Source organism: Aedes albopictus, chromosome 2 (genome assembly GCF_035046485.1).
Source record: "Aedes albopictus strain Foshan chromosome 2, AalbF5, whole genome shotgun sequence".
NCBI lineage: Eukaryota > Metazoa > Arthropoda > Insecta > Diptera > Culicidae > Aedes > Aedes albopictus.
Window position 1 is genome coordinate 131,766,605 of NC_085137.1, and position 12,373 is coordinate 131,778,977.

At 39.3% G+C, this 12,373-nt stretch overlaps 2 protein-coding genes across 9 annotated transcripts in view; one reads left to right on the forward strand and one right to left on the reverse strand.

Annotated features, from left to right (window-relative positions):
• LOC109417689 (ankyrin-3) overlaps positions 1–12,373 on the forward strand; it is a 591,898-nt gene that overhangs the window by 507,686 nt on the left and 71,839 nt on the right. The window lies entirely within an intron of this gene.
• LOC109417691 (epidermal growth factor receptor substrate 15-like 1) overlaps positions 1–12,373 on the reverse strand; it is a gene marked incomplete at its 5' end in the record, with an annotated part of 48,788 nt that overhangs the window by 22,320 nt on the left and 14,095 nt on the right. The window contains 3 exon segments of the mRNA XM_019691762.3: positions 5,195–5,302; positions 5,369–5,557; positions 7,813–8,439. Coding sequence (XP_019547307.3) covers positions 5,195–5,302; positions 5,369–5,557; positions 7,813–8,439 — 924 coding nt within the window.

Below are 12,373 nucleotides of genomic sequence, written 5' to 3' on the forward strand. Positions count from 1 at the left end.
TGAAACTCGCCGAAAATCCTCTGAAATTTCCTGAAGTGTCTCCGAAATACCCCTAGAACTTCTACGAATCCCATGTTACGCCGGGGTTTTCGTTTATTGCTCGGATTTTCCCGATCATTTCAAATTTTCGGGGGTTTTCCAGGATTAATGAACATCCTAAAGGATTCCAATAAAAAAATCTCGGATATTCCACTGAAACCTTCTCAGTCTGCATATGGCATCCACAGGGACTGCCCTAGAATTTCTGGAATTTCCTGAGGAATCATTGCAGAGGTTGTCTAAGGAAACTGCAGTAAGTTTGCAGCTTTTAAAATCAATTTATAAATGTGTTTTTTTTGTGGATTTCGGGCTGAGGGAAAGTCCTCCTGAGGGAAATTTCTGAAATTAGATAAACTCTTGGACACATGCGAGAAAGTGAACAGAATTTTTGTTGATCAAATGGTGTTTTTTTTCAGAATAAGTTCAAGAACTTACTCAGAAATATTTCAACGAATTACTCCAGGAATTATTGCTTGAAATCTCCCCAAAATTGCTTTCGAGGGGTTTCTCCAGGTACACTGGTCTGTAGGTAATGTCCTTTTTCGCAAGCGTCTAATCATTTTGCGGTCTTCGACAAAGTTTTTATATGATTTACGAAAAGAGCCCGTAATGAGAAAAATGCAAAAAACAACGCATTTCCATACAAACTTCAAATGAATATATCATTGAACAAATATTAACGGATTCAGCTGAAAATTTATTCAGAGCATCGTGGCATTTAGGCATTTAGTTAGGATGAAATGAAAAGTGGGCCCATCGAACCTTCTGACATGTGGCATTTTGGGCCATGCTGAAGTTCAGGGATTGCTTTGCTAATTTCACTCTGGTTTGATCTATCTATCAGAATCTATCAAGAATTCTTCCAAAAATTAATCTTTGGTTATTCCTGGAAAATGGCAACAATTTCTTCTAAGAATACCTTAATTTCTCAAGAAGTTCTTCAAGGAATTCGGCCAGCTATTAAATTCTTCAGGGATTGCTTTAAAATATCTCCAACAATTCATTCGGAGATTTTCGGCAGAGTTTCCTTTGGAATTTTTTTAGGGGTTTCTTTAGAAATTGCCTCAGGGACTTTTGGTCAGGAATCCCTTCCGACATTTCTCAAATACATTCTTCGGTGAATTTCTTCAGAAAAATCTACAGAATTTTTGTTCCGATGTTCCTCCGGGGGTTTCTAAAGAAAATCCTCGAGAAATTTCTTTTCCTAGGAATTCTCTCAGAAATTTGTGTACGGTTTCTTTTAAAAATTTTCTCGGGGCTACCGTTGGAAATTGATTTGGGAATTTTTGTCCAGAAAATACTCAGGAAATCTTTCAACGAATTTCTGAGCTCTTCCCGGTGAATCTTCCAGAGTTCTACAGAAAATCTTCCAGGAAATCCTTCAGAAACTCCTCCAGAGATTATTTTAGAAATTGCTTGAGGGATTTATGTCCAGAAATATCTCAAAAAATCAAATATGATTCTTGCAGAGGTATTTCCAGGCATTCTTTGGGAAATTCTCCAGGATTTTTGCAAGGACATCTGCAAAAAATCCTTCAAGGATTCCATCAGAAATTATTTCATGGGTAACTTTTAGGAATTTGTTTAAAAAATTCTTTAGGAATTCCTTCTGAATTTTCTGCAAGGTTTATTTCAGAATTTTCTTTAGATAATATTTTGGAAATTTCGTAAGGGATTTACGTCCTTTAGAATTTCGCCAACATTTTCCAGAGATTCTTTCGGAAATTTCTTCAAAGATTCTTTCAAGACTTCCCCAGCATTTTTTTCAGATTTTTTTGCAGGGATTCCTACTGCCTAGAATTCAGGCAGAATTCACTTCTGAAATGCCGCCAGAAATTCAATCAGGAACTTTCACAGAATCTCTTCTAAGGATTTTTCTCCAGAGATTTCATCACGAACTCCTCCAGGTTTTTTTCTGAAATATCTGCAAAGTTTCTTGCAGAAATTCCTCCAGGCAATATTTCAAAAAATTCTTCAGGATTTTTTGTCCCTCCCATAAATTTACCAACAAAATCTTCTAGAAACGAAAGGGTTTCTTTAGATTTTTTGAACAAAATTTCACTAAAAAATGGTTTCTGCAAAAACGAAAAACATTTTCTACCGCGTAAAAAATTCAGAAGATACCCTGATCTATACTCTACATGTGCACGAAAACCGATTTTAAAAATATTGCTTCGTTATTTAATAAAAAATCAAAAACCAAAAAAAAATCAGGAAATGCTTCTAGTTTCACCTTAATGAATCTTTTTCAAAAGAATCCTGAAAAAAAAACCGCAGGTGAACCTCACAGAAAATTATAGCACCAAGTCTGTTGTTTTTAAAGGAATTTCTAAAAATGCCTTTGGAGAGTTTTTTTTAAAGAATTTCATGTAGAAATCTTAGAGAGCAAGGAATAGCTGAGAGAATGCTTATTGGAGAAATGTCTGAAAGCAGAGAAACACATTGAAGGAATCGAACAGAATTTTTGTTGGTGAAATGATGTTTTTTTCGTATCAAGTTAAAGGGATTTTTCAGAGAATTAGTCTAGGAATTATTTCTAGCCATTTCTTTAGGAATTCCATTCGAAAAAAAAAATCAAGAGAGTCTTTGGCAATTTTTCTATGGGTTTCCCGAGAATTCTTTTATACAGGAATAGCTTCACAAATTTTCCCCGACTTTTATTAGGAATTTTCTACAGGGATTCTTTCGGAAATTCTTTCAGAATTTTTCTTGGAATTTTTTCCCAAAAATTCTCTTACGAATTCTACTAGAAATTCCTCCAAGAATTCTCTCAGGAATTTCTAAATATTTTAGGAAATGTTTCTAGGAATTCCTCCAGAGGTATCACCAAGTTCTTACAGGTATTCGTCCAGGGATTTCTACAGAAAATTCTCCGGGGCTTCCTTCAGAAATTTCTTTAGGGCTGTCTTGAAGAACTTCTCCAGACAATCTTTAATGAAAATTATGCAAAATTTCCTTCAGAAATTTTGTCAGGAGTTAGTTACTACGGAAATTGCTTTGGGGAGTTTTGTCCAAGACATCTTCTATGAATTTCTACAGAGGTGTCTCCAGGAGTTCGTCGCGGTATTCCTACAGAAAATATTGCAGGGTTTCCTTGGAAAATTTCTTCACGAATTCCTCCAGAGATTATTTATGAATTACTGCAGTTTTCCCTTCGGAAATTACTCCAGAAATTGGTACAATTTTTGTCCACGAATTCTTCTAGAAATTTGTCAAGAATTTTTTCTAGGAACTCCTGCAGAGGTATCTTCAGCAGCTTTTCCAGTTATTCCTTACATTTTTGGAGCCGAATAGCTTTGCCGCTGCTACCGCAACCTCGCTGGTCTCGAACACGTTTGTTATGGCCGGTTTCAACGCTGGCCCCAAAAGGGTTTAGAAAATCATCTAGGGATTCTTAGGGAAATTTCTTCAGATTCTTTCAAGAATCCACCAAAAACCTAAATCAAGGATTCCGTCAGAAATTACGAAAGGTATAGTTTCCGAAATGCCTCTGGAGATTCCAACAGGAAAATATTGTTTCAAAAACTCTTGTGGGTTCATTCAGGAATTCTTTTTAGGAGTTTCTCCAGGGATACCTTCAAAAATTCTCCAAGTATATCTGTAGGAATGTTTAAGATTTCTTTTTGCGAAAATTCCTCTAAATATTCCAGCAGGAATTTCTCCATAGATTAGAAGGGTTTGGCTAATCCGCTAAGGTTTTTTTTTAGAAATTTTCTTAGAGATTCCCTCAAGAATCCTTGAGAATCCGGAATCAGGGACTCCGCCAGAAAATACTTCAGGTAAAGTTTCTGAAATGCCTCCAAGGATTCCATCAGGAATTCCTACAGAATCTTCTAGGGATTCCTTCAGAAACTTATCCAGGGGTTTATTCAAGAATTGCTACAGGAATTCTCGAAAGGATTTCTCTAAAAATACCTTCAGAAATTCCTCCAAGCATATCCGTAGGAGTCGCATTAGGGATTCCTCTAGAAATGTTTGTTAAAATCCCTAGATTTTTTGCAGAAATTTCTCCAGAAATCTTTCTGGAGATTTTTATAGAAATTCAAGAGATTCTTGCGAAAAAAAATAAGAGATTCCTGCGCGAATGTTCTCAGATATTTCTCCGGGAATTCATCCAGAGATTGTTACAGGAACATCTCCAAAGATTCATCCACAAACTTCTGTAGGGATTTCTCTCATAGATTCCCCCAAAAACTCCTTAAGATTTTAAAGGCATTTTTCCCAGAGATTCCTCCAGGAATTGTACCATATATTCTCCCAGTGTGAAGAAATAGCAACCAAGCTAAAATTCATAAATAAAAAGAGAAAAAAATCCCACAGAATTTCTTACAGGAATCCCTCCTTTTTTTTGAGATTCCTTTAGAAAATTTTCATGATATTCTCCAGTAATTCTACGCTCTCCCAAAACAAAGTATTCGTGATTTATGGACGACACTTAAGTATTTGTGTAGATCTTGGAGTTTATACCGAAAACATGTTGTATATTCATGAATATTTTAGACATAAGTACTCCTTGTTTTTGTTTCATGGAGCTCAACACTTTCCAATAGATTTTAATCAAGTGTAACATATTTTGGAATATAACAGATAAAAAAAATAGTAGAAGCCAAGTTGTGATAGGTAGCTTAACTAGAAGTATATAAAGAAAAAAAGGAGAAAAACTCATGAATAGATGTAAGAATGACTAGAATAAGTGCAACATTAAAGTATGCTTGAAACTTGTAAAACTTGCAAACAAATAGAATATACACAAAGAGGAACCTAAAGAAATTAGTAATAAAACACAAAACAAATATATATTTTATTAGTTTTTAATACAGTTAGAATTATTCATCTAATACTACTATTGCACTAGTTAATACCATGCAGTGGATGGGAAAGGTAAGTAGACTAAAACTACAAAAAATAACAACCAAAGAATGAGTTAGTAGCTAATAGTACAGTATACTACTTTGGCATGCAGCGCGAAATAACGATTACAGAGCTAATAAAAAAAGAAAGTAAACGAGTAAAAACATTCTTTGGCTAAAAGTTAGGTATTTGTTAGCGGAACACAAATTAAAAAAAATAACAGCTGAAATGCTTGCAAATGAGTTATTTAGGTCCATCTAGGTTGTGTGCCAACACGAAAGATAATACGATTATTGACAATCACCTTATTGTCGAAGTCGGCGAAGTTGGCAAAGCCGCCGCCGCCGCCACTGCTGTCGCCAAATGCATCCGATGACGCCGCCGGTGGCGCTGGCTTCGTCGGCGTGGGACCCTAGAATCGATAAGCCGAATCGACGTTAGACGTTTGAACTGTTATAAGACGGAAATGATTAGGTACCTGTAATGGCCGTGGTGGGGCTGGCCTCGGTGGAGGCTGTTTCGCCTTCTTCGGAGGCAACGCAGGACTAGGTGATTCCGGTCGTGGAGGGGCCGCCGACTTGCTGGGACTGGGCGTGAGTATCTGGTTAGCGGTGGTGGGGGCGTGCAGCACGGCAAACGGATCGCATCCGAATTCGTCCTTGGAAGTCTGCGAGAGGAAGATGTGTTAGTCTCTTAGAATATAAAAAAAACTATTTTGGGGAATGCTTAAAGTGGAATACTGTACAAATTTTTAGTTGGATCCCTGTAGAGAACCAATGCAGATTCCCTGTGGAATCTCTTTTATGATTTCTTGGGGAATCTCTGTAGAGCTTTACAATGGAAACTCTGTAGAGATTTACAATGGAATCTCTAGAGGGATTTACAGCAGTGGAATCTCTGTACTTCCTGTTGAATCTCTGAAGAGATGTCCTGTGGAATCTCTGTAGAGATGTCCTGTGAAATTTCTGTAGAGATGTCCGATGGAATCTCCGTAGAGATTTCCTGGGGAATCTGTAGAGATTTCATGAGGAATTTCTGTAGAGATGTCCTGTGGAATCTCTGTAGAGATGTCCTGTGGAATCTCTGTAGAGATGTCCTGTGGAATCTCCGTAGAGATGTCCTGTGTAATCTCTGTAGAGATGTCCTGTGGAATCCCTATAGAGACTTCCTGTGGAATCTCTGTAGAGATTTCCTGTGGAATCTCTGTAGAGATTTCCTGTGGAATCTCTGTAGAGATTTCTTTTGGAATCTCTGTAGAGATTTCCTGTGGAATCTGTGGAGATGTCCTGTGGAATCCCTATAGAGATTTCCTGTGGAATCTCTTCAGAGATGTCCTGTGGAATCTCTGTAGAGATGTCCTGTGGATTCTCTGTAGAGATGTCCTGTGGAATCCCTATAGAGATTTCCTGTGGAATCTCTGTAGAGATGTTCTGTGGAATTTCTGTAGAGATGTCCTGTGGAATCTCTGTAGAGATGTCCTGTGGAATCTCTGTAGATTTCCTTTTGAATCTCAGTAGAAAATTCCTATGTATGAATCTCTGTAGATTTCCTGTGGTCTGCGAGAGGAAGATGTGTTAGTCTCTTAGAATATAAAAAAAAACTATTTTGGGGAATGCTTAAAGTGGAATACTGTACAAATTTTTAGTTGGATCCCTGTAGAGAACCAATGCAGATTCCCTGTGGAATCTCTTTTATGATTTCTTGGGGAATCTCTGTAGAGCTTTACAATGGAAACTCTGTAGAGATTTACAATGGAATCTCTAGAGGGATTTACAGCAGTGGAATCTCTGTACTTCCTGTTGAATCTCTGAAGAGATGTCCTGTGGAATCTCTGTAGAGATGTCCTGTGGAATCTCTGTAGAGATGTCCTGTGGAATCTCTGTAGAGATGTCCTGTGGAATCTCTGTAGAGATCTCCTGTGGAATCTCTGTAGAGATGTCCTGTGGAATCTCTGTAGAGATGTCCTGTGGAATCTCTGTAGAGATGTCCTGTGGAATCTCCGTAGAGATGTCCTGTGTAATCTCTGTAGAGATGTCCTGTGGAATCCCTATAGAGACTTCCTGTGGAATCTCTGTAGAGATTTCCTGTGGAATCTCTGTAGAGATTTCCTGTGGAATCTCTGTAGAGATTTCTTTTGGAATCTCTGTAGAGATTTCCTGTGGAATCTGTGGAGATGTCCTGTGGAATCCCTATAGAGATTTCCTGTGGAATCTCTTCAGAGATGTCCTGTGGAATCTCTGTAGAGATTTCCTGTGGAATCTGTGGAGATGTCCTGTGGAATCCCTATAGAGATTTCCTGTGGAATCTCTTTAGAGATGTCCTGTGGAATCTCTGTAGAGATGTCCTGTGGATTCTCTGTAGAGATGTCCTGTGGAATCCCTATAGAGATTTCCTGTGGAATCTCTGTAGAGATGTCCTGTGGAATCTCTGTAGAGATGTCCTGTGGAATCTCTGTAGATTTCCTTTTGAATCTCAGTAGAAAATTCCTATGTATGAATCTCTGTAGATTTCCTGTGGTGGTTTCCTGTGGAATCTCTGTAGATGTCCTGTGGAATCTCTGTACAGATGTCCTGTGGAATCTCTGTAGAGATTTCCTGTGGAATCTCTGTAGATTTCCTTTTGAATCTCTGTAAAAAAATCCTATGTATGAATCTCTGTAGATTTTCTGTGGAATCCTGTAGAGATTCTTTGTAAAACCTCTTGAGATTCCCTATAGAATATGTGTTGATTTTCTTGGAAATCTCTGTAGAGATTTCTTGATAAATCTGTAGAAATTTTCCAAGTTTTTTTTTTTTCTACAGAGATTCCCTCGGAATTCTACAGGAAAGTCCTGCATGCACTTCACAGTAAATAGCATGAAATTACTACAGGAATTTCAATGAAAAATCTGAGATTCCGCATTCCCCATAACAAAAAACTTACATCCGGTATGGTTCCTTTGCTTTCGGCGAACGGATCCACCGCTCCGCTTCCAAACGGATCACTGGGTTTATTATCGAACGCACTACCACCGAATCCGTCGTCGAACCCGCCACTCTGGAACCCATTGCTCGTGTCGAACTGCGTGGCGAATCCGTTGGTTTTGAAATCATCGCCGAACCCTGTCTCTCCATCGCCGGCACCAGCACCGAAACCATTGGCCTTATTGTCCCCGAAGGGATCCCGTTTGTTGGCGTTTTCGACCTCTTTCTCCTCGAGCGCTTGCTTGGCCTCTCTAAATTCGGGTTCAATTTTGAGGGAATAATCCGACACCATTACCGGATCGTTCGTGTCGATCGCATTCCGGAACATGGCCAGCGCGTCGTTCATCTGACGCTGGTACTCCTGAATCTGAGTAACCATCGCTTTGACCTGACTGATCTCGAGCTGCGTGTCCTGCAGCTGGGACGTTAGCCGGTCGACATCTTTGGTACTGGCGTTGTATTCCTTTTCGAGTGCTTGCTCTTCGTCTCTTAGCTTTTGCAGTTCCGAGCGGCGCGAGTCCAGCTCACCTTCCTGCTCCTTGAGGGTGGCCTCCTGCTTCTGGCACTGCTCGCGAATTTTGTTCACCTTAAATGAGGCAAGTTTTGATTAGTGGGGAGCTCGATAAGCTCTGGTTTCGACCTATGATCCTAAGTATTTTCTGACCGGTGACGAACAAAAAAAAAAACTTGCACTAGTAGGTAGTAACGAGCACATAATTCTAACCCAAAACCGAAAACAAGCACTAAATAAGAACAGTTAGGGAGTAGGCAATAAATTTAACGGCAACCGGGACAGGATAGAGTGGAGGAGGAAACAGAAATAATTGGCAAAGAAATCACGTATCAATAACATATGAGTGCGAGCAAAATGTGCACGAGTAAGAATTTTGAATGCGAAAACGAAAGAGGGATGAACGGAAGCGAAATATCGTCGCTAAGAATCTCGTAATTGAATTGATTGGAATGCAAGATGCGTAAGTATGCCTGCATCGGCGAACGCTAGAATGCGACTTATTCAGATCAGACCTAGAGGTTAATGAATTTGATATAACTAACCAATGTCACTTGATTCTGGAGTGATTTGTTTCTTATGATAGCTAGCATTTTCAAATTTGTTGATGTTATTTACTGTAAACTGGAGCTGAGACCACGGCTGGAACAATATTGATAAATGCAATAATAGCGATAACATAGCGTAACACAATAAGACTTGTGTTTTGTTCAGAAGACCAAGTTGTGTGTATCTTAAGTAATTTTGGTTGCTGTACTCGAATCTAAGTTAATTTTCCCGAAGGAATCCCAGAAATAATCCCCGAAAAAATTCCAAGAAAAATTATCGAAAAAATTTCCCCTAAGGAACTCTAGCAGGAATTTCAAAATGCGAGGAGAAATCCCCAAAGGAATTTTAGCAGAAATCATCGAAGTATATCCAAGGACAAATTCTCGAAGAAACTTCAGGAGGAATCTCTGAAGGAGTTCCACGAGGAATCCCCTTAGGGATTTCAGAAGGAATCTCCGAAGAAATTCTAGGAGGAATCCCCGAAGGGATTTCAGGAAGAATCTCCAGATTTTTCAGAGATCCCTGCAAAAAGAAGAAATCCCTGATTGGAATTCAAAAATCCCCAAAGAAATTCTAGCAGGAACCTCAAAAAAAAATTCAATGAGAATTGCCAAAGGAATTTGAGGAGAAATCCCCCAAGGAGTTCCAGAAGGAATCATCGAAGGATAACCAAGGAAGAATCCTCGAAGGAATTCCAGTAGGAACCCCCACAGGAATCCTCAAAGAATTTCCAGCCGGAATTTCCAAAGAAATTCGAGGAGAAATCCCCGAAGGAGATCTAAGATAAATCTAAAAGGAAAAAAAAATCAAAAGAAATCCTCGAAGGAATTTCAGGAGGAATCTCTGAAGAAATTCCAGGAGAAACAACCGAACGAATTCTAAGAGGAATCCCCGAAGGAATTCCAGGAGGAATCTCTGAAGGATTTTTTTTGTAGTTTTTATTTACGTGTATTTTAACGCTAATTCTACACTCAACTTCCCTGAAGGAATTCCACGAGGAATCCCCGTAAGAAATCCCAGACGGAGTCTCCGAAGGAATTCCAGGAAGAATCTCCAAAGGATTTCCAGGAGGAATCTTCGGAAGATTTCCAGATTTTTTAGAGAGATTCCTACCGAATGAAGAAAATCTTGATTGGAATTCAGGAAACCCAAAAGAAATTTCAGCAGGAATATTCAAAGAAATGCTAGCCTGAATCCCTAAAGGAATTACAGCGGAAAATTCTAAAGGAACCCGAGGAGAAATCTCCGAAGGAGTTCCAGAAGGAATCTTGAAAAATAACCAAGGAGGAATACTTGAAGGAACTCCAGCAGGAACCCACACATGGATTCCAGCAGAAATCCTCAAGGAATTTCCAGCGGGAATTTCCAAAGAAAGAAAGAAATCCCCGAAGGAGATCTATGAGGAATCATTGAAGGATATTCAGAAGGAATCCTTGAATTTCAGGAGGAATCTCTGAAGAATTCCAGGAGAAACGTCAAGAGGAATTTAAGAAGGAATCTTCGCCGAAATTCCAGGAGGAATTTTCAGAGGATTTGCAGGAGGAATCTTCGAAAGACTTCCAGGGTCCCCGACGAAATTCCAGGATAAATGAGGAATCCCAGAAGAATTTCCAGCATAAATGCGCGATGGATTTTTATCTCCGAAGATTATACTGTAGGAGTACCTACCTGAAGAAACTTCTGAAGAAATCTCTGATGTTACTACTGGACGCATCCTTGAATCCTCTGTGAAAAATCCCCAAAGAAAAATCCAGGAACTTGGAAGAATTCCTAAAGGCATCTACATGAGTTGCTAAGACCACAGCAATCTACAGTAAATTTGAAAGCTATGATAGGGGAAATTGTGTATTTTCGGCAGTTTTGTTCTCTTCGTCATGGGGAGTTTCTTGAAAGCTGCTGAACTCAGAGTTGGCCTGAAATCCTTCCCAACAAAGCAGAGTTATACGACAAAGTTTCAGGAAATTTGGCCGACAAAAACCCCCCATGACAATAAGAACACACCTGCCAATAATACCCATCGTAACCCTATGTATCCTTCCATCCATTGTAAATAAGGCATCACCATGGTGGCAATAGGCTTCCAGAAGGTTTCAAATACCTCCACAGCCCTAGCACTAAAGTTACCCCTCCAGATCAGTACTTACAGTCCATTTCGACCTGGCAAAGGGTCAAGAAAGAGAATAAAACGTTTAGTAGCGAAAACCCGTCATCTTTCTTATGTGGAAGACTACCCCATTTCGCTTTCCTATATCTTTCTGAGAATCCCTGGAGAAACTGCTTGAAGAATCCTAAAAGGAACCCCTGGACTAACCTCTGAATGAGCTTCTGTAGGAATCTCTAAAGAAACTTCTGGGGAATCTCTAAATTTACCTGAAGGTATCCTTCGATTCTCCTGTAAGAATCTTTATTGAAAGTGAAAGGGATACCTGAAAGAATTTCTGGAGAGATCTCCGAAGGAACTTCTGTAGGAATCCCTGAAGGAATTCCAGGAGGAATATCTGAAAAAGCATCTGCACGAATCCCTGAAACTTCCGGAGGAAATCTCTGAAAAACCTTATTTCTGAAGGAACTTCTGGAGAAATACCAGATGGATCTCCTGGAGGCATCCTTGGAGCCTTCTGGAAGAATCTCTGAAGAAACTTCTGGAGGAATACCTGGGAGAGCTGAGGGAACTTCTGAAGGAATCCCTGATGAAACACCTGGAGACGTCTCTAAATCCTACTGAAAGTACTGGGAAGATCCCTGTAGGAACTCGGAGAAAGATCTCTGAAGAAACTTCTGGGGCAATCCATGAAAAAACTACTATGCAGCAGGAATACTCGAACTCCTGGATTAATCCCTGGAGGAACTTCCGTATACCTGAAGGAACTCTTAGAGAAATCCCTTAAAGAACTCTTGAAAGAATTTTTGAAAAGTCTCCATGAGGCCTCCCGAAGGAATTACAAGAGGAAGGAAGAAATTTCAGGAGGAATCCTTGTCCCAGTAACAATTTGATTCCTTATTTGCTTTCAAGACGTTTCATCGTAAAACCAAGATGATTTGGTTTTGGATTTATGATGATGTTTAGAATATCTTGGAATCTACTCGACTTACAAATGTTACTTGAGTGAAGCAGTCCAAGGAGGGATCCCAGAAGGAACTCCTGTAGGAACCCTTAATGGAATTCCTGGAATCTCTGAAAGAACTCCTAGACTGATTCCTGAAGAAACTCTTGGACAAATTCCTGAAGAAACTCCTGGATAAATTTCTGAAGATATTCCTGAAGGAACTCCTAGACTATTCTCTAAAGGATCTCTTATGGGAATCCTTTATGGATCTTCTGGAGGCATCCCCAAATCTTCCTGAAAGAATATCTGAAACAAATCCTGGAATAATTCTGATGAAACTACTTTCGAAATATCTGAGAGATCTTCTGAAAAAAAAAAGAAAATTCATGATGAAACTCCTAGACACTTAGACA